Source organism: Triturus cristatus, chromosome 1_2, assembly GCF_964204655.1.
Source record: "Triturus cristatus chromosome 1_2, aTriCri1.1, whole genome shotgun sequence".
In the NCBI taxonomy this organism is placed as follows: Eukaryota; Metazoa; Chordata; class Amphibia; order Caudata; family Salamandridae; genus Triturus; species Triturus cristatus.
This window is the reverse complement of record NC_140580.1, coordinates 947,114,613-947,142,419: the sequence shown is the minus strand read 5'-3', so window position 1 is coordinate 947,142,419 and position 27,807 is coordinate 947,114,613. Positions and strand designations below refer to the sequence as shown.

Here is a 27,807-nt window from a genome sequence, read left to right as displayed (position 1 = left end):
TCATGGTTTGTATATTTTTATTGATGTTTTCATGATCTAATGTAAAACAGTAACAAAAATATAAACACAAACTTATGTAGTGGCTGTTTTAACTTAAGCATGTTTCTGTTCTCAAACCCTGGAATCAAAACATGTTTAGAATTTGTGTAGGTACAGAACCAGCTCAGACAAGAATGGAATCCTTTTACCTCAGCATATGCTTGAATTATATAGACTTAACATGGATAAATGACCCTTGCAGAACACAATGTACCTGTAAAGAAATGGTTAATTCCAGTTGATTTATGGGTATTTAACTGATAAGCGACAAGCCACAATCCTTTACAGTCTAATGCTTCTGCTTTGGATTACTCTCTCTAAGTGGCGTGCCCTTCGTTCCTATGGTGTCATGACACAGCCCTTTCTTAATAATTTGCACTACGAACACTACACTTGGAAAATACTGTGGCTAACATTCTGGCCTTTTTGAAATGTCCTTTTTTAATCAGACTTCTGAAAACTGGACTGTCATTTCTTTTCACAGAGTCAATGGCACAATTATAAAGCAAATTAGGGGGTGGTGTGAGGCTGTGCATAACAAATTGAGGGGCACCAACTCCTGTTAAATGTCAATGGATCACTTGACTACATGCTTTAAAAGTTTTAAAGTTTCTATTCTAACTCAGGGGTTGAAGTGTCTTGGTCCCTATCTGTAGTCAAGGGAGGTAGACACCTCTCAGGTGATAAGCTGTGGGAAATCATGTGCTTTCTGAGGGAACTTGGGTGACTATAGCATTTATCACAGATTTTGCACACGTACGGTTTGCTTAGTGTATGCACATGCATGTGCTTTTTGCGGTCGCTGGAGTTTGCAAACTGTCTGCCACAGTCCGTGAAATTGCATTTAAAGGGTTTTTCACCTGTGTGTGTTCTTTTGTGTATCTTTAGGTTCTCTTGTCGGGCAAACACTTTCCGGCAGCCCGGGAATAGGCAGTGGAATGGTTTTTCACCTGTGTGGACGCGGATGTGGTTCACAAGCTTATATCTGGCTTTGAAGGGCTTCCCGTCTCTCATGCATTCCTTCCAGAAGCAAACGTTGCTGGCTGCATCAGGTCCTCTGATGTGATCTTCAATGACATGTGTGACTAACTCTTCCAGGACACTGAAAGAGTTTCTGCAGGTCCTGTTGGAGTTGACTGGCTGCTCAGGCTCAAGCCACCTACAGCGGAGTCTTTGCTTCATGGGCTCATGCATGTAGTAGAAGGGAGATCCAATGTCATGGTAATGATACTCCTCCTTTGTCACTACATTCTCTTCGGTATGTGGTGTTTGACAGTTAATGTGTTTCGATTTAGAACTAAAGCTTTCTCCACATTCACAGCATATATACAGCTGCTCTTCTGCGTGGTTTCTTTGATAGAACATAGAATGTGACAACTGAGTTGAGTCTCCATAAAAATATCCATATTTATGTATTTGATCTCGGAAGTGAGCACTACTATTTTTCCAAATAGTGAATGGCCCACTGATGCTTTTTGCACCTTGATTGTAAGATTTCTCTTCTAGTGGGCTTTTACAGTGCATATCATTTGTTGATCTTTGGCTGTACTGTTTGACATATTTACCACACATTTTATTTCCTTCAGGAGAGCTGCTTGTGCTTTTTGCATCTTTTTCCCACTCTGTGAGATAGGCTGGGCCACGGTCCCGATGATTTGATTTTAGGCTTAGGTCCAGAGCATGGAAAACCTGTTTTTTCTTTTTCTTGTGAAATATCTTTGGAGGCTGCAGTCTCAGTTCTTCTCTGCATTTATCATCATCAGTCTTCTCCCTTTTGATTGTGACTCTTACTTCTGTTGGATTGAGAAATAAATTAGATGGTGAATACTAATTATTTGAAATCAATCTCTTGCTTAGAACTCATAATTGAATTATGCAACACTTTGCACATAATCTATGTTACTTTTCAGTAGAGCACTTTTCTCATCATCCTCACAAAGACCCAACACACCACATATATGAACTGTAAATTCATTTTTTTCCATTTATACAATAATGTATTTATTTGAAAACAAAATATTTGACATAGTACTTTAAATTATGTATGAATGAATTTAAGCATGTATATGGTATTTGTATAGCATGCACCAGGCCATAAAGCAGTGAAGCACTGTAGAGAGTCAAAGACAAACATAAAGTCAACGATTAATAAGAGAAGCCAAGTTGTAGACCGTTAATGAATTTCAATGTACATGTCTTTAAAGAGCTGTCTCTTCATCTCTTTCCTTAGTTGGTGCAGTCCTGATGGATACAGGGATTTTGTTCCAGATCATGGGTGCATAAATGAAGAAGGCCTGCTCTCTTGTTTTGCATTTTATACACTTCTTAGTGAATATTAATACGTTCAATGCAGCTGCCTATCATTATACATAGTATTACTATCACAGGGTTGGCTGGTAGGAAATCCATTTAATTTCAAAAGAACCCTCTGCAGCTTAGTGTGGCTTGCAGCTGGTCTTGCAGACCACAGACAGCATCACATTAGTATTGCAATACAAAACAGCTGGTAACCATTCCTAACAGAAAGAAAACCCTTAGGCCCTTGCTCCATGAGACCTACATTCCTGATGTGAATGGTAATGGGAGTTATTGGCCCAAGTTGAAATTACAAATTTGGGTAACTGCAAATCTGTGATGTTTCACGGTGAGACTCAAACTGCTCAAGCGGGTACATTCTCCTGGTGAAATACTGGGCAACAATGAGACGCACAGGGCAGAATCATGCCAGGAATTACAGAGTCACCCGGTATGTCTTCATTTCTAAGGAGACAATCACAGCCTCACTTGAAATCCTCGGTAATTCGGATTCCCCCCAAAGCACACACTGTGCTTCCAATTGTACAGAAAGGTTTGCTCTTCTTGCATCTACAAATATAGAAGCATTCCTAGAGTGAGCAGTTTGTGATCTTGACAAACCCTTGACATACACACTCAACACTCTACAAGATACACTCATCATACCTAAATGTAGTCTCGTGGATAACCATTTTCTCTACTCCCAGACCTTTGTTTGGTCTTCTTAAATGCTTTAAGATCTCCAATTGTCAAACAAGGCTGATTATATAGTACTGATGTTGGGGATGACAACCTTAGTTTCATTGACTTTCCTGTAGATATACAGTGCTTCTTTCTCCAAGCTTGCAAAATAAAGAATTACTGCATTACCAGGCAAAAAACAGAAGGGGAAATCTATTCTGGGCTATGAGCTGGACTTTAAGTTTCGTTCAAACACCAGAAGGTCAAATAATTTATGAACTCTTTCTAGTTTCTCTCTACTGAATCCAAAAGTACTAAAGCATCTGCATATACAAGCAGTGGCCAGTTCTTACTCTGGTGGAAAAACCTTTGTTGGTCTACAATAACCAGGTAAATCAGCACATCAAATACAAAATAAAAACTGTGCTAGGATAGAGCTTTCTTGGAGACCATTCTGAAAAACATTTTTTTTTACAGCCCCACATAATCGTATTGAGGTGTTTATCAAATTCTGCATTTTTTCTACACAGAGGGAGTATTCCTGCTTATCAAATTCTGAACAGTGTACAAATGATGCATAAATCGCCTGGGCCTTTCAAACCTGTATTTTTGCATTATTGCATACAGCATTAAAATATCTGAATTGACATGTTTATTTCTACCTAGGGACAGTTCATGGGCAATTATATTCTACTCCTCAGCCCATGCTTCTAGATCAATTATTAAATGCTGAACAATTTACTGTGTAATCACAGGAGACAAATTAACTTATAAATGCAAGGCAAGTACTTTGAATCTTTATGCATCAGAAGCAACATATTCCCAAGATCGAGGAAAGCAGATTTTTTGTTGCTATTGCTTTCTGCGACTACTTAATGAAGGAGCCTACTGCATAAAGTTCCCTATATCTTTATTATACATGTGTCAATCCCATCCCAACCCTCAGTTTGGCCTTGTACATCAATTTAAACAATTTTATCACTATAGGGCATACAGAATATAAAGTAATCATCTATAAATCAGAATCACTGCCATTTTTCCATGAATGTCATTAGTTTAACAATCTTCTTCTGAAAGTAGTATTATCTTTTTTGACTGGATGTCTTTACAATGCAGTTAAACGCATATTATAACTGTAGACCAATAAATAATATTCTTTAAAAATTAACATGATCTGCTTACTGAGCAATTTCATAGCAGTATTTATCAGTTGTACATATATTTCTCACAAGTTAACAAGGTCACCAGTTCTCTTCTGATATGAAATCTTCTATTTTGAGTCACACCCCCTGGAATTTTACATTGCCATTTGTATCTATGGAATATTCCATTATATGCAACTTGCCTGAACCTATGATTGTGACTATACCTAGAATGGGGTGCTCCTACGAAGATTCACCATCACCGAGCTCTACACCCTTGACCACAGATGCCGCAAAAAACTGCCACAGCACCGACCAATGTTCCACAGTAGGACCTTTCAACTGCACCCACTGCCACAGCACACACACCAGCCCATCGACCAGCCCCGCCCCTGAACACACCACAAATGCCACCTGAACAAAAACAGTAACTTGCATGCATCCTTCTCAGCACATGCTCACTGTGCAAACACACCACTGAGATTTGGGACCTCATCTCCATCCTCACACGCAACATCCTCTTCCTCGCCGAGACCTGGCTCAACCCCACTTCCACGCCCCACATCGCCAGTGCAATACCCGAAGGATACAAGATCACCCACTGTGACCACATCAACAAGCCTGGCGGAGGGTTTGCCATCATACACAAGGAATCCATCCAATGCACCACCACAAATGACATCACTCCTGCCATGGAACACTTCCACTTCTGACTTCAGACAGCAAAACCACCATCAGGGACACCCTTGCCTACTGTCCTTCAGGACCACATCCAGCCCTCTGAAACTTCATCGCCGACTTAATCGTCCCCTTTGCCATAGACTCCAACAACTACATTTTCCACCGTAATTTCAACTTCCATTTCGCCGACCACAATGACTTCAACACTACCAACCTCATTGATAGTATGAACAACATCGGACTCGTCCAGGACTCAGGCCACACGCTAGACCTCATCTTCACCTCCAGTTACTGCATCAGGTAAGCCACACCACAGAACTCACCTGGATAGACCACTCCATTGTCCGCTTTAACATCACCCAACACGGACCTATACCCCAAGTCTGCCCAACCACAGCTGGAGCAAAGTCTCAAAGGACATATGGATCAACACCCTGCAAGAACCTAGACCAGAATGTCAGAAACTTCAACAACTGAATCACTAATTGCATCAACAGCATCGCTCGCATCAGCAAAACCCACAGAAGGTCCACCAAACAGGCTAGCTGGTACATCTGAAGACCTCAGAACTGCTAAACGACACTGTAAACAACTGGAAAGGAGATGGAGCACCAGCAAGGACACGACTGACAGGATCGCCTTAAAGATAGCCCTCAACCTCTACCAAAGCAAGCTGAGAGAACCGAAGAAAAAAGCCTGAGCCTCAAGCATTGAATAAAGCTGTAATAGTTACAAATAACTCTAACATCGTCCAAGAATTCTCCAACCCCTCAGCTGCAACAAACATTACACCCTCACAGGAACTCTGCGACAACCTTGCAAACTTCGTCCATGACAAGATCGGCAACATCTACAGAAACTTCATAACCCATCCCAAGGCCACAGACTTCAAGCAACAGCATGACCTCGCAAGCACCACAGACATGGGACTAACCAAATGGAGCCAGCTTGCCTCCCCACCTCCATTATGAACCCAATCCACTCAAGGGACCCATTCCCTCACCACATCTTCAACCTAGGCGTAGCCAGAATCAGCCACGTACACACCACTTTGCTCAAACCCTCAATTGTCCAGCCACCTTCCCAGAAGACTGGAAACATGCACAAGTCAACCCCCTACCACAGAAATTAGAGGCAGACCCCAGCGAACTCAACTAGCGACTGATCTCCCTGCTCCTGTTGATGGCCACAGTATTAGAACAAGCCATCAACCGACAACTCTCCTCACATCTGGAAAGGATCCTTCCACTCAACTCCTTCCAATCCGGATTCCACAGCACCGAGATAGCCCTCATCGCTGCTACCAAAGACATCCGAGCCCTACTCGACTGAGGAGAGACTGCGGCTCTGATCCTCCTAGACCTCTCGGCAGCCTTTGATATGCACTCATCACAAGGCTGTACACCATAGACATCCAAGGAGCTGCTCTCAGATGGATCGTCTTTTTCCTCACCAGTAGAAAGCAAAATGTCTGCCTTCCCCACTTCATCTCCGAACCCAAGGAAATCATCAGTGGAGTAATCAAGGACTTTGTGATCTTGACGAAGGAAGTAAAGCGACAGGTGAGCAAGTTCAGTGAGCAAATGAATACACAATGGAAAAAACTTCCTTAGGTGAGTTGGAGGACGGAGTTATCTTGTCGGAGTAGAAATATGTTTGTGTAGAGTTCAGAGCCTTGTAAGAGCACAGGGCAGACAGAAATAAAAAATAAGTGTACAATAGGAGGAGGAGTAATTTGGAAGCATTTAAATCCTGAGTGTACCAAGGCACAGAAGGGGCAGCAGCAGTGACACTTCTTAGGAGATGTAAGAGGGAAAACATGATCAAGTGAAGCTTTGATTCAGGAGTTGACTTAAAGATGAGACCCCGGCAGTGGGGCACAGGGTGAAGAGGATAAATACAAGAGTCTGAGTCATTATGTTTGGGGAAAGTCTACCCCGTTGATGAGTTTTATGAGAGTGCGATGAGAGAGGGGACGAAGAGAAAAGGGGAGCAGGGAAAAACAGAAAGGAATAGCGCAGTGATCTGTTCATTTGATAGGTATAGTTGTGAAACTGTGATGGCTTCCTTCCTGGAGAAGATAAGTTCCAGAGTGCTGCCTGTTGAGTGCATGGGGATGGCAACAAGCTGGTTGAGTCCAAAAGATTTGCAAGATTCGAAGAGAAGGGAGGATTTTCAACGAATATGACTCGTTACAACGCGAGTCATTACATCGCATGGCATTACAACACGGTCGTTACAACGACCGCGTTGTTACCACGCAATGCCATTATTATGCAAGTCATTACATCGACTTGTCGTGGATGGCGCGCTGACATTAGAAATGTATAATTTACTATTCCAAATCCAGCCTACGTAACAGTAGGGAAGGTGTTGGAATACTAAACTATACTATTCCTAATGTTCGCGCGCCATCTACTGCAAGTCAATGTAATGACTTCCGTAGTAATGGCTTTGCGCGATAGCGCGACCGCGTTGTAATGGCATTGTGGTGTGATGACCGCGATGTAAAAGTCGTTTTCCGTTTCAACTTCTTAAGAGTGTAAACAGGGTTCCTATGCTGTAAGAGGTAGACCAGCCTGGACAAAGCCAGACAGGTCTGGAAGCACTAGATATGTCAATTTGGGCTTTAGACAGCTCGGAACGTGGCCAGAATTTTAACAAGGGACAGTAAGAGTCAAATTTCAAGGGCAGAAGCTTCAAGAGAACTGCATCCATGTCATATACCCAGACCCCATTCACACTCTCTATACCATGTACATAAGTGTATGCCCAAGGTTAACCGATTAGGCCCAAATGAGTCATGCTAGCTCCTCCCACCCACATACTCTGCAGCATGCTTACCAAAACATTTAATCTCTTTATCCACTTATTCTCTGAAAAAGATTATAATTCTGCAATCACCTTCACATCATTTGGGCTTGTGTATTACGTTTGAAGGTGCCTCAACTTAGTTTTAGGCTGTGAAGGAAAGCTCTCACTGCCTTTAAGATGCCAGAATGTTTGGCTATACACTCTTCTTATCTAAGTTGAAGTGCTTCCAATATAGTGGTGTCATTAGAGACAAATATTGATTTTATAATGTTCTATTAATGTAATTTCCCTTTAGCCACCTCGTCCAACATAGGACTAGCAAGGAAGTGCCAAGTGTATATCTTCCTGTTCTAGGGAGTTGAATCAGTAAGATGACTTTTGATTAATCCAATATTGCCCTGCTAGGTGCTCTATTGAAGTTGTAAGCATACTAATGCCTTGATTTACAATACAGTAATCTATGCAGGATGACATGTCGAGAACTGCGGAATAAAATGCGTATTGCCATTGGTCAGTGTTCCTGCAATGCCCTATATTGACCGGATTGTGCAAGTTCATCCACTGCCCCAGTAAAGAGAGCGCTGCTGTCTAGGATCTGGTTGCCATGTTCGATCAACCCTTATTCAGACGAGTCATAATGAAATCTACCAATCCACCCCTAGAGTGTGGTGCTCGATTTGTGGTGCGTGGTTTGGGTGTCAGGAATCCATCTACAGCCCCCTGAAAAATGCTTGTCAGTAAATATTTTGAACATACTTCCTGATTATTATAATATTTGTCACTAGTAATACTCATCGAAGAAAAAGTTACTTACAGTCTGTAAAGTTCTTTCTGAGCGGGGGCTGTCTATGCTAGTACCGGGGCCAGATCTGGCATTGGTTCTAAGTGATGGAAATCTGTTCATGACTGGAGTTTAGGGGTCTAAACTCTGACATCTTAGGGGAGACATATTCCCTAGCACTGCAACAGGTTGTAACTTTCAGTGGAAGAAATTAATGGAGAACAGCTACGGATCCAAATTTAAGGTCACACAAAGGAGTGTGACATTAGGGCAGTACTTTATGGCTCCAGTGATGCCATGTCAGGGTAGTAACAGATACTGTGACAGAGCAGACAACACTTATCGGCACGGGAGAGCTGTTGCAAAATTTCCAGATTCAGCCTCGCACCCGAGGATGTTCAAATGGGAGGCATCCGCAGGTTGAAGTAGGCATTAGAATCAACAATTACCTACCTTCCCCATCAGATACCACACGCAGAGGGTGAAATTGTATACTTTGTTTGATAAGTACAGCCACGCCCTTTGAATAGGTCAAATAAGAGGCAAATATTCTTCGGGCGTCTCATTTTCTAGTAAAATGTCTACACTGTATGTTTAGTTAACTGTGTTTCCTGTAGAAATGCAACCCCAACATTGTGTCTATAGAGGTATGCACAGCTCGCCTTCCTGCCTTAACATGCCAGGTGATGAACCAGACCAAGCGATTAGATCGAGTAACATGTTCAGCTACATATCCTCTATGTGATGATAATTTCTGCCCCTGTTCTGTCATCCAATAATGTGTATTATTGCTCAGCTACTGCTCTTTGAGAGTCAATGCCTTTGGATCTGGCAACATTTCTGTTAGTCATTCCCTCCCACCCCCACACTGACTCCAATTAGCCAGTGAAATGCGCACCCCAACCTCCCAAATGACAACACCCCAATCTGTGGGGCTAGTGGGCCTCCAAAAAGAAACACATAAAACATTTAATGCCATAGGGCTCAGCATGCGAGGAGGCAGGGTGCGGAGGGGCAATTGCCAGAATTAGAAAGCCATTCACTACAGTGTTGACCAGACCTATATTTAAGATGAACATGCCATCACTCTCCCTGTGGGAAGTAGTACATGTAAGAATGTTAGAACATGCATTCAAGTAGTCATTCCTCATATTGTAGGTTCCTAGACACTGCCTCTCTGATAATGTCCATACTCTGGTCTGCTAAACATCATAATGCTGAAAGTCCCGAGGGATATTAAGACAGAGTTAATCACACCGGAGTCCTGTGCGTTCTCATCACTGCTTAGTATTTCGTCTCACTAATTGAGTACACACACCTCACCATACACAGATAATTGTAGACCAAATCTTTCCCATACCTACTCCATTTCTCACAGATTTCTATATTTCATATGGTTTCCAACACCTGAGTGCGCCTAGTATGCCGGACAGACCTGGGAGCAGGCGATCTATAGGCTTGCCCTACAACAAATAGCACTGAGAAGCTAGATCTGTCAGACTACCGGCAGTTCCCAGATTTCCTTTCGCTGTGGACTCTGGTACTACTAAAACGCAAAGATTATTCCATCTGGCACCACTACAAATCCAGTTGACAGAGTAAGTTGTGGTGCTTTATACTGCCAGATGCTAATATCTCAAAGTTGCAATAATGTTCAACCAGCCTACATAGTCAGGAGGCACAAGGTATATTGTCCAATGCGGCGCTAAAGTCAAGGAGAATCGGAACTGAGGTATTACCTTCATCCAAGAACTCCGTAAGTGTTCGGTAACTGACAATAGGGCAGATTTGGTGCTATCGCTGGGTCTGAAGCCATTCTGCAAGGGGTCCAGAAATTCATTGGCTTCTATGTATATGGTAAAAATAATATTGATGTAGGCCTCCATAATTTTTGCAACAAATGTGAGGAGTGAGATGGGATGGAAATTGTCTGGCTTGGAGTCATCCAAGGTGGGTTTTTTCAGTAGGGTGATCACCTTGGCATTCTTCCATGAGACGGGAACTTTTGCAGAGGACATGGACAAGTTTATTAGGTCACAGAAAACAGGCAGAAGCTGGGGTAGAATTTTCTGGAACTGATCCAGTTTGAGAGGGTCCGCTGGGGATCCCAACTTAATTTTATTACAGAGGGTTGTCATAGCTTCCTGGGAAAGGTTAGGGGAAGCGGGTAGTAGGGGGGCGACGGAGCTGGTTGGGACTTTAGGGCCTGCATTGTCAATAGTGGTGGGGGAGGGTTTCGTAGATGTCCTCGACCTTCTTAACAAAGAAGAAGGCAAGCGCCTCACATTGGTAATTCGAGGTAATGGTGGATTCATTGGATTGTGCCGGCGTTTTAAGGTCTTTTAGCAAGGCAAAAATTATTTTAGCTGGATTTCTGCTATTTTTAATTTTTTCAGGAGGTTGTCAGCTCTTGATTTACGGATGGATTTGTGGTAGTCCTTGATGGCCGTGAGATAATGTGTTTTGAGAATAGGATCATAGTGCTGTCTCCACGCCCGTTCAAGAGCCTTGCAGTTTAGTCTTGCCTGGGTCAGCATCTCATTAAACCACAGACTGGACTGAGTTCTATGGATATAGGTGAATTTGGCGGGGATGCATTTATCAAGGGAATGCGTGAGCCACTCAGTCAGAATACTGTTTACAGTTTCAATATTCCCGGAAAGTTGAGGCATCGGACTGAGGAGGAGGTCTCGAAAATCGTTGACATTTAGCTTGTGCCAGGGGCGTTTTAATATGGCTTCAAATGGGCACTCGAAGGAGGGCCTTCACCCTGTAGTGCCATAGAAATAAGGTAGTGGTCAGACCAGATTATAGGGAGAGCCTGACCGACTTTTAGATAAGGTATATCTTCCTCTCCCCATTCCTTTCCTAGGCATAATGATGCCTCCTGCCTTCCTAACCTTCTCCAAACTTGTTTTTTCTTATGCCATGCGAACTAAAAAAATTATAGAAAAAAAAAAATCAAACGATGAAACGTATTGTTTGATGCTTCACAGACCACAGATAGAGCCCATAGAGTGAGCAGCCCCAGTGCCAAGGGCACAATGTTGATGTGTGGTCTCCTTTGAATACATTTGTGTTCACATGCGGTACGGTTAGTCCATAGCTGCAACTTAAAAATTAATTTCACTTTTGTGGCTAGTTTTAGCCAGAAATAGTGAAATAGAATCAGCATCTGTTAAATGAATCTTAATTTGCCTGGCAGCAGTTAGAATGCCTTACATGGGCTTCTTTTGCTGGCTGGCTGAGAGTGAAACAGAGCTTTCTTCAGTCATCTACTGCAGCCAATATTAATGCATTCCAAGTCTACAAATACATGCACGTGCCAAAGGTACCAAGATTGTACCTTACAATTTTCACCTGTGTTTACCCTCACAGATATCAGAATAGGTGGTATTTCACACTGGAGCAATTTGTCTCAAGACTAAATCTTGTTTCCTCTGTCAGACATGGCTTTGCACCAAGCAAGATTTAGCATGTCTCCATATATTCCTTATTCCAATAATAAGAGTCTGATACCAAATTGGACCCTGATGGCTCAGTCCAGCTGCTGCCTTTATCAAGCAATTTGCCTGAACTCGAAATGGAGGCACTCAGTCTAAACTCATGTAGCACGGCAAAACAACTTACTGGGAGCAGGCGTGGTACATGGTGAGCCAATAAGTAAGATTTTCCCAAGCATAGAAATGTCCCTTCCATACCCCGGATGCTTGTTTTATAGATACACTGCGCCCCCATGCCCACCATGGCTCACCTGAACAATTTTTCTGAGGCACTGGCTCCTTCTTCACATGTAGTCTGCTGTCGTCTTTTACACTTATTGAAAACACGGATGTAATCACTGGAAACCCTGAAATTAGGAGCAAACAGTACATTTACTGTGTGTAAAAAATAGCACATCAAAGAACAAGTAATCAGACCCAGAAAAAGGAACTGCACAGTGTGTGTGTGTGTGTGTGTGTGTGTGTGTGACTAAATTTCACATGTAGGTTCACTGCACCACATGCTTATTTACGTTGTACACAGCACAAACTGAGCTAGCTATGCACTAAGTGTGGCTATATGGCAACTCAATAGAGCTCAGTGCAGCAAGCATTTTTATTTATCTTTTTTTTTTTTTACAATTTATATCACATCATCTACTTAAAAATGTGCTTTGCTTTTCTTGAAAGTGGCTGTGTGCTACGTGAAGTGATGCAGTATTTTTGAGGGTGGCATAAATTGCATTGGGCATTCAATCATTCCGATCTACAAAGCTTTTGAGTAGGAATGACAGTCCCCAGATTACGAACTCTCGTCACTCACAGGTTAGATAGAAGAGGTGGTGGGCCCTTCAGGCATGGATACATTTGCCTTGGTAGCTTTAATGGACCCATCCCCACAGGCACTCCTGCACGAGAAGTCATAACCAGTGTCTTTTGACGAATAGTACCACAGGCCCTTGGTGACTCTTAAGCTGCAAAGTGTTTTTTAGAGTTGCCTCCTGTCTTTACAGAAATCAGGCTGAATGGGACAAGAAAGCAACTCCACATCTTTCCTTTACACAAGGAGTCACAGATTCAGCTCCAATACTTTTTCAAACTAAGATTAGAGGGGACATTGGAACGATGATCGATCGCAATCAGCCATCGCTATGTTTTAAAGTTCAGGTTCGCCAGCTTTCCAAACGAACAACCACAAATCCGTGAGCATGGATTCTTGCTCGTTATGTACGTGGGGCAGCAGTGCCCAGTAACAGCTAATCAAGTCATAAAAGACCTACTCTGCCGTACAGAGACTGGAGGACTAGACTCACTCTGAGACTGGTCATTTTCTTCGGTTTCTTGGGCTGTGCACCGATCAGACTCGGACAGAGGTACCTCTTCAGGCTCTTTCTTGACAACAACACCAACCAAAGCATCCGGCATCTGAAACAAAAACCATTAAGTAACTTTCCAGTGTATTCTCTAAAATAAAGTTTTTACAAATTTTCAATAAATATTTCTAGCACATTCTACCTTATTTTGCAACCTGAATCTAGGCACAGAAAATACAGTTCTTGCATGATGATCTTTCCATTGCTGATCCTACACAAGACACACAAAGTCCCCTTCCAGTCAATGACCGGGCACCAGCTCAAACCCGGATTCCAGCTGTGTGTGGTTCTTGGGCAGCAATAATGGGATTGTAAATGTGTTTTTACAGAAACAAACATTTGAAATGCGTAAGATGCTAATCTTAAGGGAAGGAAAGAAGGTGTCGATAGTATGGTCCCATTACCAGGGTTTAAAGCCGCTACCGCAAGTACTTGCAGGGAAGCTTTTTGATATCATAAGTAAAGTTGTTTTGAGTATATCTATATATATTTCACTGAAAAAAACAAAGGTAACAGGGACGTTATAGTTAGGGACAGGTTTAACTCGTACAAAACCAGTGAAATTCAGCAGTTATAGTTAGTGGACCTAATTATAACTGGCGCCCCTGCAATGCACTGCTTATGACCTCACAAATTACATAACTCATGACATGGTCGGTGACATCACTGATGACATCATCCGGTGACTGAGGGTTTTAAAAAGTTTCAGTGTTAAATATATATACACAAAATGGTATTTATGAACCAGAGGGTATATGAGTGCCTGTGTGGATGATTCAGTGGGTGCGTGACTGGCTGAATAAGTGCGCAATTACGTGTCTCAGTGAATGTATGGGTGAGTGACTGGTTGTGTAAATGTTTGTATCAGTCTGTCAGTTGGTGTCTATGTGGCTGTATGAGTATGTGAGTGGGTCACCACCAATCCTTTATGGGCTCTGGAGTAGCATGCTACTTGCAGCAAAAGCGCTTTGACGCCTCGTCAGGGGTAGAAAGCGCTATATAAATGCAAATACAATATAATAAGCGAGTGGCTATATGTGTTATTGATTGGTTGTCTGAGTACCTGTATGGGTGTCTGAGTGATTGTGTGGGTGGGTGAGGGGGTGTGTGACTGCCTGCATGGGTGAGTGAGTGAGTGAGTTGAGGTGTCAGTGGCATGAGTGAATAACTGTGTTAAAGGCAGTATAGGTGAGTGACGGGGTATATAAGTGCCCGTATGGGTGGGTAAGTGAGTGAATGTGAGAGTGGCTGTACGAGCGAGTGGGTGCTTGTGTTAGTGACTGTATAGGTGAGTATGTGTTAGTATGAGTATTTGGGTATGTGTGTAACTGTATGGGTGAGTAAGTTGCTGTGTGATTGTATGGGTGAATGAGTAGGTGTGTGAGTAGCTCTATGGGTGACTGAATCAGTGTGAGTGGCTGTATGAGTGGCTACGCCAGTGGCTGCATGGGTGAAGGAGTGGATGTGTGTGTTGATCTATGAATCAGTGAGTGGGTGTGCAAGTACTGGTATGGGTTTGTGAATGGTTGTGTGGGTGTATGGGTGTGTGTGTCAGTGATTTTGTGGATAATGTCATCGTTGATTTCATTTGAGATGTCAGGGATGTCATCAGTGATATCACTGACCATCCCATGAGTGATGCAATATGTGAGGTCATGAGCAGTGCATTGCAGGGGGCGCGAGTTATAGTTAGCTCAGCTAACTATAACTGCTGAATTTCACTGGTTTTGTATGAGTAAAACCTGAGCCTAACTATACTGTCCCTGTAACCTTTGTTTTTTTGCAGTATATTTTTAAGTTTTTTTAAATTCCATTTCCTAACTATAACGTCCCTGTAACCTTTGCTTTTTACAGTGAATTTCCATGGTTTTTAGGTCTCGTCTAAACAGCGCGCAAGCGCTGCTTAGGAGTGACCTCTTGGAATCACTCTTGACTTTTTCGGAAACTCGTGCATGTACTGCGATGTTTCCAATGAGCACTCGTGCATGTACGGAGTTTACCTTGCGGGAGCGAGCAGCGGCGCCACCTGTTTGCAATTATCGCGTCCGCGCTTGGCAACAGATGGCGCCGCTGCTTGCTCCCGCAAGGTAAACGCTGTACATGGACTGAGCTGGCACCCTCTTACACTTTCATTTACTCTTGCGTCAAGTTTCTCAAAGCTGCTGTGAGCCCTTAAGAAAACAGTCTTAGAAGAGTTTTGGTTTAGGGCGTTTATTTCATTTAGAATTCTATGTGGACAGTAACTAGGAAACACCATCAAACAAAAAGTACTCATTTATGTCGGAGCATTTAAAGTTAGGAGATAAGCTACGGAGTACAAGTGATGCGACCATGATGAAGTGCTTTATTATACCTTCAGAGGGTACAGTTCCTGCGGGCGTGCCTTTCTGTGTGAGTTTTGTGCCACTGGGCCGCGAGGTGCGGCGCGGATCCGTTTTTAAAGACCACTGTTTAATAATTCCTTTGTCCTCAGAATAGAGGGTCCCTCGTTTGCCCTTCATAAATTTCGCATCTCATGTAGCAGAGGCTAGGATTATGAGCTAGATTCTCGGATTGATAAAAAGATGGTTTGTGTTTTACCTTTGAAGAAGCGAACCTCCGCATGGTAACCGGGCGCACCTGTCATTCATCAAAGTCATGTGTTGCCGTGCTTTGAAATCCACGCGCTACGTTAAGCACCAGAGCACCGAAGGCTGACTCCAGTGCACGAGAGAAGGAATGTACCAGTTTCCAAAACAATAGGGGGGTTTGTGGAAGAGGCCCAGTAATGCGGACTGCTAAGGTACGGTCCTGCGTAACCTGGCTACATGCAGTGAAACTGCGCCACGCGCATGTCACTAGTGTAATAATTCACCTCTGATCAGTTTCTAATTCGAGATAAATGGGTAAATTGCAGCGGCCAATGCGTAAAAGCAACAGCGTGTATCGTTTTAACTCAAATTTTTCGACACAGTAATGCATGTCTGAGTGTTACTGTATGTATAACGGTTTGTCGTGTCGTCGGAGACAGCCCACAATCGTCTAGCTAATTCAACCAAGTAGTAATTGTAATATCTTACTCTGACTAATGTAGGATTGCAGTGAAATTATTTTTCAATAGCCCTTTTATGTTTGTTTATTTTCATAGTTTATAGAGGTTGCATGGCAACTCCATGGTATTCTGATGCATCACTTTATGACCTCGTCCCACTGCTTTGCCCGTACAGAATGATTCTTGCCGGAGGTCCCAAAACCTCAGTTGATCCGATCTGGGCATATGGTGTCTTCCCCTCTTTAGTGTCCTGCACTAGAGACTATAGGGAATGTTTATTTTGAAGGGGGCGGGGGTTCTGCTGTAACATATGAAATAAAAATACATGGCAAGAATGTTTGATGAACAACTTACATACTTGTGTTTAGCATGTAAATTCATTGTTATAAATTAGTGTTATATTTTCTAGGCCTAACCTCCTTGCGCGGTCATTAGCAATTATTGAAATACCAGATATGTAGGCCATTGAGCATAGGAAGCATTCTCTAGGAGCCAGGATTCACAAAGCAAGTTAGGGAAGGTTGGAAATCTGCACATTGTTTAAGAATTGCGCATAGCATGGGCATGGTGTGTCAGAGCCACTTGTGGGAGCACTCAGTATATATATTTTAGACTGTTTAAAAAAAAAAAAGTTAAGCAAGATCTTGACCGCCTGTATGCGTTAGAAAAATGTGTTGATAATTTCCAATATCTCAAATAGGCATACCAGTCTTTGTTTAGCATATTTGGATTTGGGGTAGTTTACAGAGGAGTTGTCTCAGAAAAATGTTGCAGCCGCAACAGATTCCATTCAGAATTTAGTAAAAGCCTTTGGTGTGCCATGTTCCATCTTCGATGTGTCTTGCTTCTTTGCTCAAATTAACATCTTATGATGCAGGATTGGTTCTCACCCCTGGGCTCTTCATTTACAGTGTTCGCCCACGTTGGCGGTAGGCCGGAAATCATGGCAGTTGAAATAGGGTATTCTTTTGTTCTTACTATGCTGCTGTCAGAGGAAATGTGAGGTAGGATATTGCTATTGTCTGTCAATCATAGAAGAGGATGGTTCACCTTCATGAGAGAACAGATGCGCTGTCATGCCTATTCTCTCTTCTATTTTAGTTAAAGGCTTGTCTAAGCGATTCGATTTCCAGAGAACATAAATTTAGAATCTGCTCCTAATTCCAGATGTAGAGCATTCCATTTGTTTCCGATTCTCCTTAAAGCGACCTCCCATATTGCTCCTCAGCTATTCCTTAGTTCCCCTGAATCTACGCCTTCCATGCAAGGGCGGCCGGCCTGAACCTGGGTTGCAATATTGTGAACATTTTCTGATGAGACGTGGTTTATCAGAGTGTCTGGTTTGTTTCTGGATGCAACCGTGGTCTTTGCTCCAAGAAGATTTGTGCATGGTGCAATGAAATATGATTTTGAGTCTTAGCATCACTTGAAGCTTGTGAAGATTTGTAAGATTTTGGCCTTGTATATCCATGTTTTCTCAGGTCACTGTCAATTGATTCTACATTCTCAGAAACATACCGCTTACTGTCAGAATTATTCTAGAATTCCAAAGTAAATTATTATATAAATATTCTTAATGTGTCAGCAAAACTACCAGAATTTTAGATTTCTTACAAATACTTAGAGCTTCTGTGAACGAGTAGGGAGGAAGAGCTCTCCGATTTGTAGACATAAGCCTCCACTCAGGGCATTGTCATCTCTTTTGTGACTGGGGATCGGATTGAAGGAAGTCAAAAAGACAGCCTAAATGTTAAAGGCAGTTTAGGGTAGCATCATGTAAGAAAGGGGAACAGCTGGTTTAGATTAAAATGCAATGGTGGTAATGTGAACATCTGCATGAAATAAGGTTTAAAAAGACCCAAAGGTCTGTGGTTGTCAAGCTGTCCCTTGTCCTTCCGACCAGCTCTAGCTTTACGCCCAAGAGCACTTGGAATACTGGAACTTTTGGGTCCGCCTTGATATTAGGAAGCCCTTGCACAGTGTTGTAGGTGTATAGCTGGGACTGGCTGTAGGTATCACTTCTGAATTTGTGCTCTTGGCAGTAGTGCAAGTCTAAGATGGCATTTGTTTAATCTGGCCTTTGGGTACCATAGCAGGTCCAGAGCCAATAGGTCTCGTTTTTGGGACCTAATAAGTATTTAGTTATGCAGCACAATATCCTTGGTGCAACAACATTAACTGTTGCACGGTTAAACACTTATAAGGTCCCAAAGGCAAGACCTATTGGCTATGCCATTGCTTGTTTTAAGTAGCAGTCGTGTTTGCAGATTGGTGGAGAAAGGAGGTGGGGCCTACGACTAGCTCTTACGAATCCCGCTGTGTTGGACTTACAAGAGGTACTAGGAGGGCTAGTACCTCCTGTAAGTCCCGCCAAGCCATAGCAAACAGCAATGTTCAGGGGGTGTGCACCCAGGACATTGCAGGAGCCAGCCCTGGGGGGAGGAAGGGGGGGGGGGGCCCCAGAGCCATCTAGAGCTCCATGAGGGGGGCCGCCAGCCCCCCACCCGTGTTCAAATTTGCCCCAAGAAGATGGTGGTCCCTGGGGCTGCAGGGGTGTCAGAAAGGCCCCCCGACACTAAAATTCACATTTTGCCGTGTGGAGATGGCGGTCCCTATGGCACAGGTGTTGCAGAATGGGCAACCTCCACCCAATTATTTAAATGAAGCCACGGAGAGGTGGTGGTCGCTGGAGCATAATAAGCCCCTGGAGCGGGGGCTCATGCGCCCCTCCTCCTTTATTTGTACACTGCCCCTGGCCCACCTGGGGGACAATCATTATAAACCAAGAGCGGGAGACCGCACTTCTTAGAAAAAAGAGAAGAAAAAATATATATATTAGGCTCCCACCCCCCTCCCCCGAGGCCGAGCGGGTCAGTACGTTTCTATCCTGTCCCCTTTTGTTTTTTACATTTTTTTGCGGGACTCGGCTCAACTGAGTCCCAAGATGGGTGCCAACACTTCCTGGTTGAAGCGTTGGCAGCCAATCAAATTTCAGAAGCATCTCAGTAAGATTTTGAGCTACCGGATATCTATATTTTTTTTAACTTAAATTTCTCTGAAACTACTGAACGGGTGTACAACAAATCACAAAAAGCACACTTTCTGGACCAACATCTAGCTTTTTGCCAAATTTTGCTTAATTCCATTCAGCTGTTCGGGCACACACATATACACACACACACACACACACACACACACACATACACACATACACACATACACACACACATCTTGGGGGGGAATGACTCACAAGAGGTGAAGCAAAGCGAGTCATAATGCCACTCCTCTCCCTCAGCAAGGTTTATAAATAGCACGTTACTGTGTATGCATCTGCATATATGGTTAACCCCTTCAGTGCCCATGACGAGCTGGACTCGTCATGGGCTGCGGTGGCGCTGTGCCCATGACGAGTCCAGCTCGTCATGAACTCCGCCCGCTAATACAAAGCGCGGCACTGGGCGGGGAAAGGGGCGGGCATGCAAGGGGTTAAGGCACTTAACCTGAACCAAAATACAGGAGATTAAATCCTATCGATTAGTCCTTTTGATTATTGGCTGATATTTTTTCGACTGTCATGGCATTGCAACATGTATACTGTGAGACTTTAAGCAGTGTTTTCTCTTGTCAGTTGCACTATACTATATTAATAATTGTGAACCTGTGCATTTATTAGGACGCTTGTTCCAAATAATGTGTTCTTGGGGCACAAATATTTTCACACCATAACAAATAAATCATGATGAATGATTTTCAAAATGCAGCGGTATAAAGACTCATATTTCACAAGAAACTGTGAAATATGGAAAATAGTTCACGGTTTCCTATGAAATGCGGATCTAGTCATAAAAAGGACATTTCTGAATCACTATGCAGACCTTTACCACTTTACTGTTGTCAGGACTTCTAGGATTAGGGGGCGTAGAGGACCAATTATACGCCAGGGCTAACTAAATTATGCAGCAAAGAACACAAACTATGCAGCACATCCTCTGGCAGTATTTTACTCATTTGAGCTAGAAACAACATATGCACATTATAAGGCAGATGTGGTAAATAATACAGTTGTAAATATTGCAGCCATGGAATCATTAAATACACTGGCACCCACCATTGATTTTATCAACGAAACCTGACAAAAATCTAATCAATCTAATTCCAAGCAGTGCATATTGTTGGCCGGAAAAAAGCAGTTTTCGTCCGCATCTAACCACCCCAAAATAAACATGTAACATTAAAAATGCATAACGGACATTACATGTACTAAACGTCTATAATGCAATCTTGGGGTTCTGATGACGTTCACAAACCACTCAGCCTTGTGGTTTCTGATGTCAACAGAACCCCATGATGATAGTATTGGGCCAAATTACACTATTTCTCTTTATATGCCTATAAATTGTCTTTACAAAGAGGAAAATATTGTAGGACATAGTTATTGTTCCAAACTGCTTCTATTGCATAATGACAAGGAACCTTTATAGGGCCAAATGTCGTACCAAGCTATGCAAACCTCAACACTGAAAACTTTAAGAAATAAGTATTTTCAATCACCCATGCTTTCCTAACAAGATAGGAGCATGGATCTGTTGTATAGACAATATTTGTATTCACAAAATAATGTGTAAGCAACTAATTCAGAAAACCTTTTTATTATAGAGGAGACATTAATTAATCTCCATTACCGAGTATCCTTGTCCCCACCAACCTACATTGGTTTAATTCCAAAATCACGAGCAGACACCAATTCCAAGTATCCAATTTTGTTTATCGGGCGAACAAACATTTAAATACATAAACAAAAAACACACCATATATAACATGGAAAAAAGATTCTCTTCAATATACAATCCATTTTTAAATATATATGGCTGCAGTATTCAATAGTCAATGGCAGTCCATATGGAAGGTAGTCCAATATCGATACACACCAGAGGAAACAGAGCCCTCAAACATATTTGGTGTGTATTCAAATCATATGCACAATGTAATCTGTAATTGTACTCCTCCAGTCCAAACGGTCAACATTTTCACAATATGGACATTTCACAACATAGATCTTATTGAAACGAGTACACTAGAGTGTCCAAGCTATTAAATTTACAATCTAAATTGGAGCCAACATAATTATGCTTTTAGATGAGTCATCATGTTAAATGATAAAAATATTCTGAGTATGAACCTTGAATCAAGGAAGATATAACTGAACAATCAATCTTGAATCAGAGCATAATAAACAATATCTCAGAAACACAAAAAGGAAGTTTCATCAAGTGTACTGATGCAATTAAGAATCATCAGGACTGATGGGAATCATCACATTTGTCAAGAAGCATTTTCCTGAGGTCATAGTTCTTTGGCTCCAATATTCAAATACCCGGCTACTGCCAGCACAACAAACAAGCATTTGCAATGCACTAGGTCTCGCATTACTGAAAGTATGAGCTGCATTATTATTTGCAATGCCAATACCTCAAACTATCAGTAATGCGAGACCTATTGCATTGCAAATGCTTATTATTTTGGTGTCTAGTACTATTTTTTGTCCCAATCTGACCTTGCTTGTGCTGTGAAACACTTCATGTAAGGCACATATTCCTGTTGCTACATACAGTGCTCTGATGCGCAGGTTCTATATAAACCTCTAATAAAATTAATTCTACCCATCGAGGAGAGAAAGTCGGCCTACTCCTCTTACTGGCTCATACACAAAGCAGTAGAGCCCACCCTATTCTCCCTCCCAATGTGAGAATAGTGGAAGTAATCTCTCCTGCCACCACACGCAGAAAGCAAATGAAACCATCAGTCATCATACCCGGTGAGACTGAAAGCCCTCCTACTTTCCCGCAACCTGGGGAGAGCACTAGAAGTCCTCCAACTCTTTACAGAATCTACGGAAAGCAATGGAGGACAAAACAATGATCTATTTCACACACACACAAAGCAGTGGAAGCATCCTCTCTCGGCTAGCCTGTGAAGAGAACTGTGAGCCCTCCTACTCTTCCCCAACCTAGAGAGGCATTGGAAGCCCACTGACTCTCCCTGCAACAGAGAAAACCATGGAAGCCATCCCCCACATACGCACAAAGCAATGGAAGACATACTCTCTCTCTGAGGAGAACACAGGAAACTCTCCTACACTTCCTCCAACCTGGAGAGGCACTGAAAGCTCTATTGCTCATTCACCCAAACTGGAGAGGCACTGATAGCTCTCTTGCCAATTCACCCAACCTGGATAGGCACTGATAGCTCTCTCACTCTTCACCCAACCTGGAGAGGCATTGAAAGCCCTTATACTCTCTACCACAACATCGAGAAAGCAGTGGAAGGCATCCCGCTGAACAGAGCCAGCCCTTGCTCCGATAGGGCCCTGGGCGGAGAGAAATTTGGCACCCTTCCTGAAGCTGGTAAATAGAAATATGGAAGCAGGGGGTCCCCTTTGTGTTTACAGTTCATTCACACATCAAAGCAGTAACTGAACTCCGAGCACAAACGTTTCTGCACCTCCTCCAAATATTTTGATTCACTCACAGAGTAGCTCGACCATGCTGGTGCCAAGTTGTTGGTGGTGCGAATCAGGGGTGCGGTCAGGGCTTTAAGTGGGCCGGGTCACACCGGTGCGGAGCACCGCCAATTTTTTAAAGGGGGCCTTGAAACGGTTCTCTACCAGGCTCTGTTTTGTGCCCTGGCACAGACAGTCATTTTTTTTCCGGACTGCAGTGACAGCAGGCACATCGATGTGCGCGTGCTCACATTGCTCACTTCCCACTAGTGGAGAAGTTACGGCATGCCGTCTTGCCAGGTGAGCGTTGTAGGGGAAGAGAAATCCTTTAAAGAGTGTCATTCTTTCTCTGCATTTCCCTTCACTTGTTGAAACTCAGGAACAACAACATTGTTGTGGTGTCACCAGGGCTTTAAGTGGAAGTTTTTTCAATATTATATACAAGCCATAGTTGCTGCTCATTTATCTTATGCAACTAACAAGCGTTGACAAAGCCAATAGTCCTGACTTCTTGTAGGTATGATGTTACTTGCTTTATCATATATCTGGATGCAATGACAAACAGCAAAACACAAGTCGGGCAGCACACTGTGCTAAGCACAGATTTTTAACTTGCGTGTTTTTAAGACACGCCCTTAAAAACATTGGTCACGCCCCTTTGAGAGGACCCCCCCCCCTCCCACCCAGTTTTTTTCATCCCACTTAGAGCCCGGGGTGCAGTGAACCCCATTCCCGGCTTTCGCAGCTACAGCGGGGAGGGGTTTTTATGGGCCTCTTCTGTCCAGAACTCGCAGACAAAAGCTCCTCATTAACGCTGGAATACAGCATCAATAGAAGAGCAAGCAGGAGCAGGGAAAAGCGACAGCTGGGTAAAAAGAACAGGGAAAGAAAGAAGAATTATTGGAAAGAAGGGTGGAAAAAAGTATGGATGAATGAGTGAGTAGATGAATGAGTGTGGATGAATTAGAGGGTGAAAGGCTGATTGAACAGTAGCTGGATGGACAAGTGAAAGGATGGCCAAGTAAAGGGGTGGGTGGGTGGATGCGAGAGTAAATGGATAGGTGGATTGACTGGTGAAAGAATGACAGAGTAAAGGGTTGGATGGATGAGTGAATGGATAGGTGGATGAACAGGTGAAAGAGTGGCAGCGTAAAAGGATGGATGAAAAGGTAGATGGAGAGGTAAAACAATGGCAGAGTAAATGGATGGACGGCTAGTGGATGGACAGGTGAAAGGATGACAGAGTGGATGGATGGATGGACTGACAAAAGGATGCCATCCAACTCTCCACGGTCTTGGAATTCATCATAAACACTTCAAAGTGCTACAGCCTTATTAACTTGACAATTCCAGCTGTTATCCACTACCCTCTCGCGTTTCACCCGTTCCTACTTTATAATAAACCCCTGACTTGGACACAAGTGCCTGGAGGAAGCGCCCCCACATTCGCTTAAAGAGCTACGCCACGCCTCAAGCATGCTGCCCAGCACCTCTGCGTGAGCACTCACGCACGCACACACCCCTCGCTGCGCAGGGCTCGCGCACACTCGTGCGATGCCTAGCTCTTCCAGGGAGCTCAGCTATGGTGTCTGTCGTTGCCTAATGCATACAATCCGTCCCTCTACGCAGGGCTTTATATTAGCTCTCCCCTTACCTAGCGCTGAATCAGGAGGGAAATTCATCTTTGACAAACATTTACCGATTATCAAATCACAAGTGCAGCCCCAGACAGGGGCAATACTTCACTCTAAGCAGCCGTCCATACCGCAGTCTGGGCACCTCGGCGATGACAAATAAGGCCTGTCAAAAGCTCATGTTCCCCTTCCCCGGAAGCCCTGCTCTCTGTTGTTCCACGCTACCTGGTGTTTAATGACAGCGGTGTCAGAGTAAGACGAAGCCCTATGCCACGGCGGACTGTCAAAGACCTATCAGAGGCAAGATTGAGACCCCACTCTTCCCAAACTCACTCAAGCAAGGCCAGCCGCTAGTTTTTATAATTATTGTACGGCAACCATCGATCGCCGGCTGAAACTTAACCTAGCTCTGTGGGACGGGAACAGTTTGCTCGGGTGACACTTGCTATAGATTACAGGAGGGGGGCTGCTGACGCCTTTCTGCACATGGAGCCAGCAGGGAAGACCAGGAACCGCCTCACAGACACACTTTAAACTCCTTCTCTGCCAATCCAAGCCCGAGGCTCGGAGCCCGGTGCACGACTGGCAGGCCTGACTCGCCCCTGGCCGAGACACTCTGAGGAGTACCACTTGGCATGCAAGCTATTCACTGTAAGAAAAACAAGCAAAACAGAAAGCAGCTTTACATCATGGCCGGGGAGGAGACCTGGGAGGGTGAGGGCTGCCCGCGCTTGTGCTGTACCTGGAACTTTCGCGTGTTCTGCGGCTCGTGCCCAGTGGCGGCGTGTGCGGACTTCAAAAGCCGCCGTACTTTAATGAGTGCTGCGAGGCTCATGCGGCCCAGGAAGGGGGCCGCCAAAGCGCCCAAGGCAAAAAAGAAGCAGAAGCCCACCCCGCCTTCGTGAATGCCGCATGGTGCGGCCAATGCAGGATTTCAGGCGGGGCTCCTGTGAGCAAGAGGGAGCCGCTGAAGACACGAGACCAGCGCAAAGTCCCCACAAGAGCTAGTAAGTGGGGCATGCTGTACGTTTAAAGCGCAAGTGCGCATTTAAAAAAAGAAATTACATGAGGCTGGTGAGGACGGAAGGGGGACAGGAGATGTGCACATCGCGTGTCTGTACGTGTGGGTTCATGGATGCGTTCACAACCTGCAATCGCCCCTGCGCGTGTCCATCTCCTGTCTCCCTTCCGAGGCAAGTCAGTAACAATAGATCGCGCTGCGTCGCCATGCGAGACCTAAAAAGACAGACAAGAAATCCTTTCATAGAGCCAAAGCAGGGCTCCAAACAATAACAGCCCGTAGGTATTTCCTGTCGATGTGCAGCAAACAAGAATCAGACCCTTGGCATCCCAAACTGTCCAGACCGGGACTCCCCAGAAGAGAGACGACTTGCCAGGGCAGACTGAGCAAAGACTATCCCCGGCATCCGACAGTCCTAGACCAATGCTCCAGACAGCTCACAGAACCACAGCACATGGCATGAATACTTCCAATAATAAAATTCAGAGAAGAAAGCATTATCAAATAAAAAGATCGTCAAACATGATTACCAAGAATAAGATAAATTATTTCACAACCTAAAACACCTGCCTTTGATGAAATACAGTGTCGGCTGGTGACATGAAAGTGGTTGGGCGTAAAATTAGTGGTGGAGCACACCACGGTGTGCGAGAGTAGCGAGCGCGCCCGAACGACCTAAGGGGGTTTCGGGGGCTTCTCCTCTCGAAAATTAAAAAAAATTAGTGGGCAAATGGTGCATTTTCAAGACTTTCGGAAGTCACTGTGCTTAACAGAAACCGGCCACTGCCTCCCCTCAAACTATCGTCAGTTCTAAGGCCTCATGAATGAACCATTCTAAATTGCAATAAACCACAATTCACAGCCAGCCATGGACTGAGCTAAGGGACGCACACACACACACACCATATGTTAGCTGTGCTGTGAAACACGCATGATTAAAGTCACACAAAGAAGGAGGAGCGCACACACCATATGTGTGTACGTGATATGGTCTGGAGTTCCGTCTCTTTAGCTATTTTTCATAAACAAGGGAGTTTGGGGAAATTAGTTCTGTGAATCGAAGCTGCAAAATAATTACACACACGCCGTTTTAGCATTTTAACAATGCAAAAATACCAAACATTTGTTCTCATTAGGATGCAAATCAGCTGATTTAATAATCCCACAAGAGAATGCCAGCACACTCGGCTTTAAAAGTACGGTTTTATGCGAGATATTAATACGCGACAAGTCTGTGCAAGTACTGTTCACTTCCCCAGCACTTGTGTGACGGGATGAAATGCTGCACAACTTAAAGCTGTGGCATGTGGCAAAACCCACATTGTGCAGCTATAGTACGCACCCTGCCACGGCTTTCGAAAACCCCTGAATTCTTTTATATTGTAGACACACGCACCTTCATGCTGGTGACTGTCAAATATCCCGATTCCCAATGGAGGAAAACAATTAGGGACACCTGTTCGTGGTGGAGGCCACATCGGACGAGCAATGTCCCCCCTGTCTCACACCCGGGGTGGCATAATGACAGGGTCACGTTGGGGACCCACACACATGCCCTTCACAAGGCAGCCAAGCCAGTATACACGACTACACCGATAATATATTGTCCTACTAACCTCCTGCAGTCGATTCAGTTGTGGCACCGGTCCGGCAAGCAGCAACTGGCACTAAATGATGGACTGTCTCAGGGCCCTCGAGTCAGACAGTGTCGTCTCTGCAGTCCATGTCCTGTCTGACGCAGTGGCTTCCAGAAAGTTTCAGTGCACACACGCAGGAAGCAGTCTGAGGTTGAGTCTGCGCAGACTCGAATCCTCGGCTTCCCGCCTGCCATACCCCTTTCTCAACTCGCCACCACGCCCTGCAATGAGTTGGGAAAGGGGTGGGTGACAGTCTCCACACTCTGATTGACGTGAAGGGTTAGCGATACCGGGCTTAGACTTAAAACGCCCGGGGCTAACTTTCCCTCCACGCCATCAGGGGGCCCTGAAGCTAGGTCTTTGCCGAGCTGATGACATCACAGCCTTCAGGGCTGTGAGGTTGTCAGCCCGGCAAATACTTAGGTTTCTTTGGACCCGCAAGGGGAGTCAGTCACGTCACGTGACATGCTTCCCTTGAAGTCACTGCAGCGGTATTGGTTGTATGGCTGCGGCAGACAGTGCCTGGCTGACAGTGGCTGTGTTGATTGTGTAACACTAATGGAGCCAAAATTAGAAGTTAAAAAAATTATTTTTTTAAATAAATAAAAATAAATATAATTGAGCAGCTTTTGGGAACGGGAGCAGAGCCCCAACACCCTCGGGGAGAAACCGCCACTGATGAAATAGTTAAAACACA

General features: G+C 44.0%; 1 protein-coding gene across 1 annotated transcript in view; it reads right to left on the bottom strand.

Moving 5' to 3' along the window:
- Positions 1 to 27,807, bottom strand: part of LOC146868414 (uncharacterized) — a 60,083-nt gene continuing 32,276 nt past the window's right edge. The window contains exons 2-4 of the mRNA XM_085609967.1: positions 13,229 to 13,340; positions 12,188 to 12,283; positions 1 to 1,832 (exon numbers count right to left, since the gene is read on the bottom strand). Of these exons, the coding sequence (XP_085466093.1) occupies positions 652 to 1,832; positions 12,188 to 12,283; positions 13,229 to 13,340 (1,389 nt within the window). The 3' untranslated portion in view covers positions 1 to 651. The remainder of the gene's footprint in view (positions 1,833 to 12,187; positions 12,284 to 13,228; positions 13,341 to 27,807) is intronic.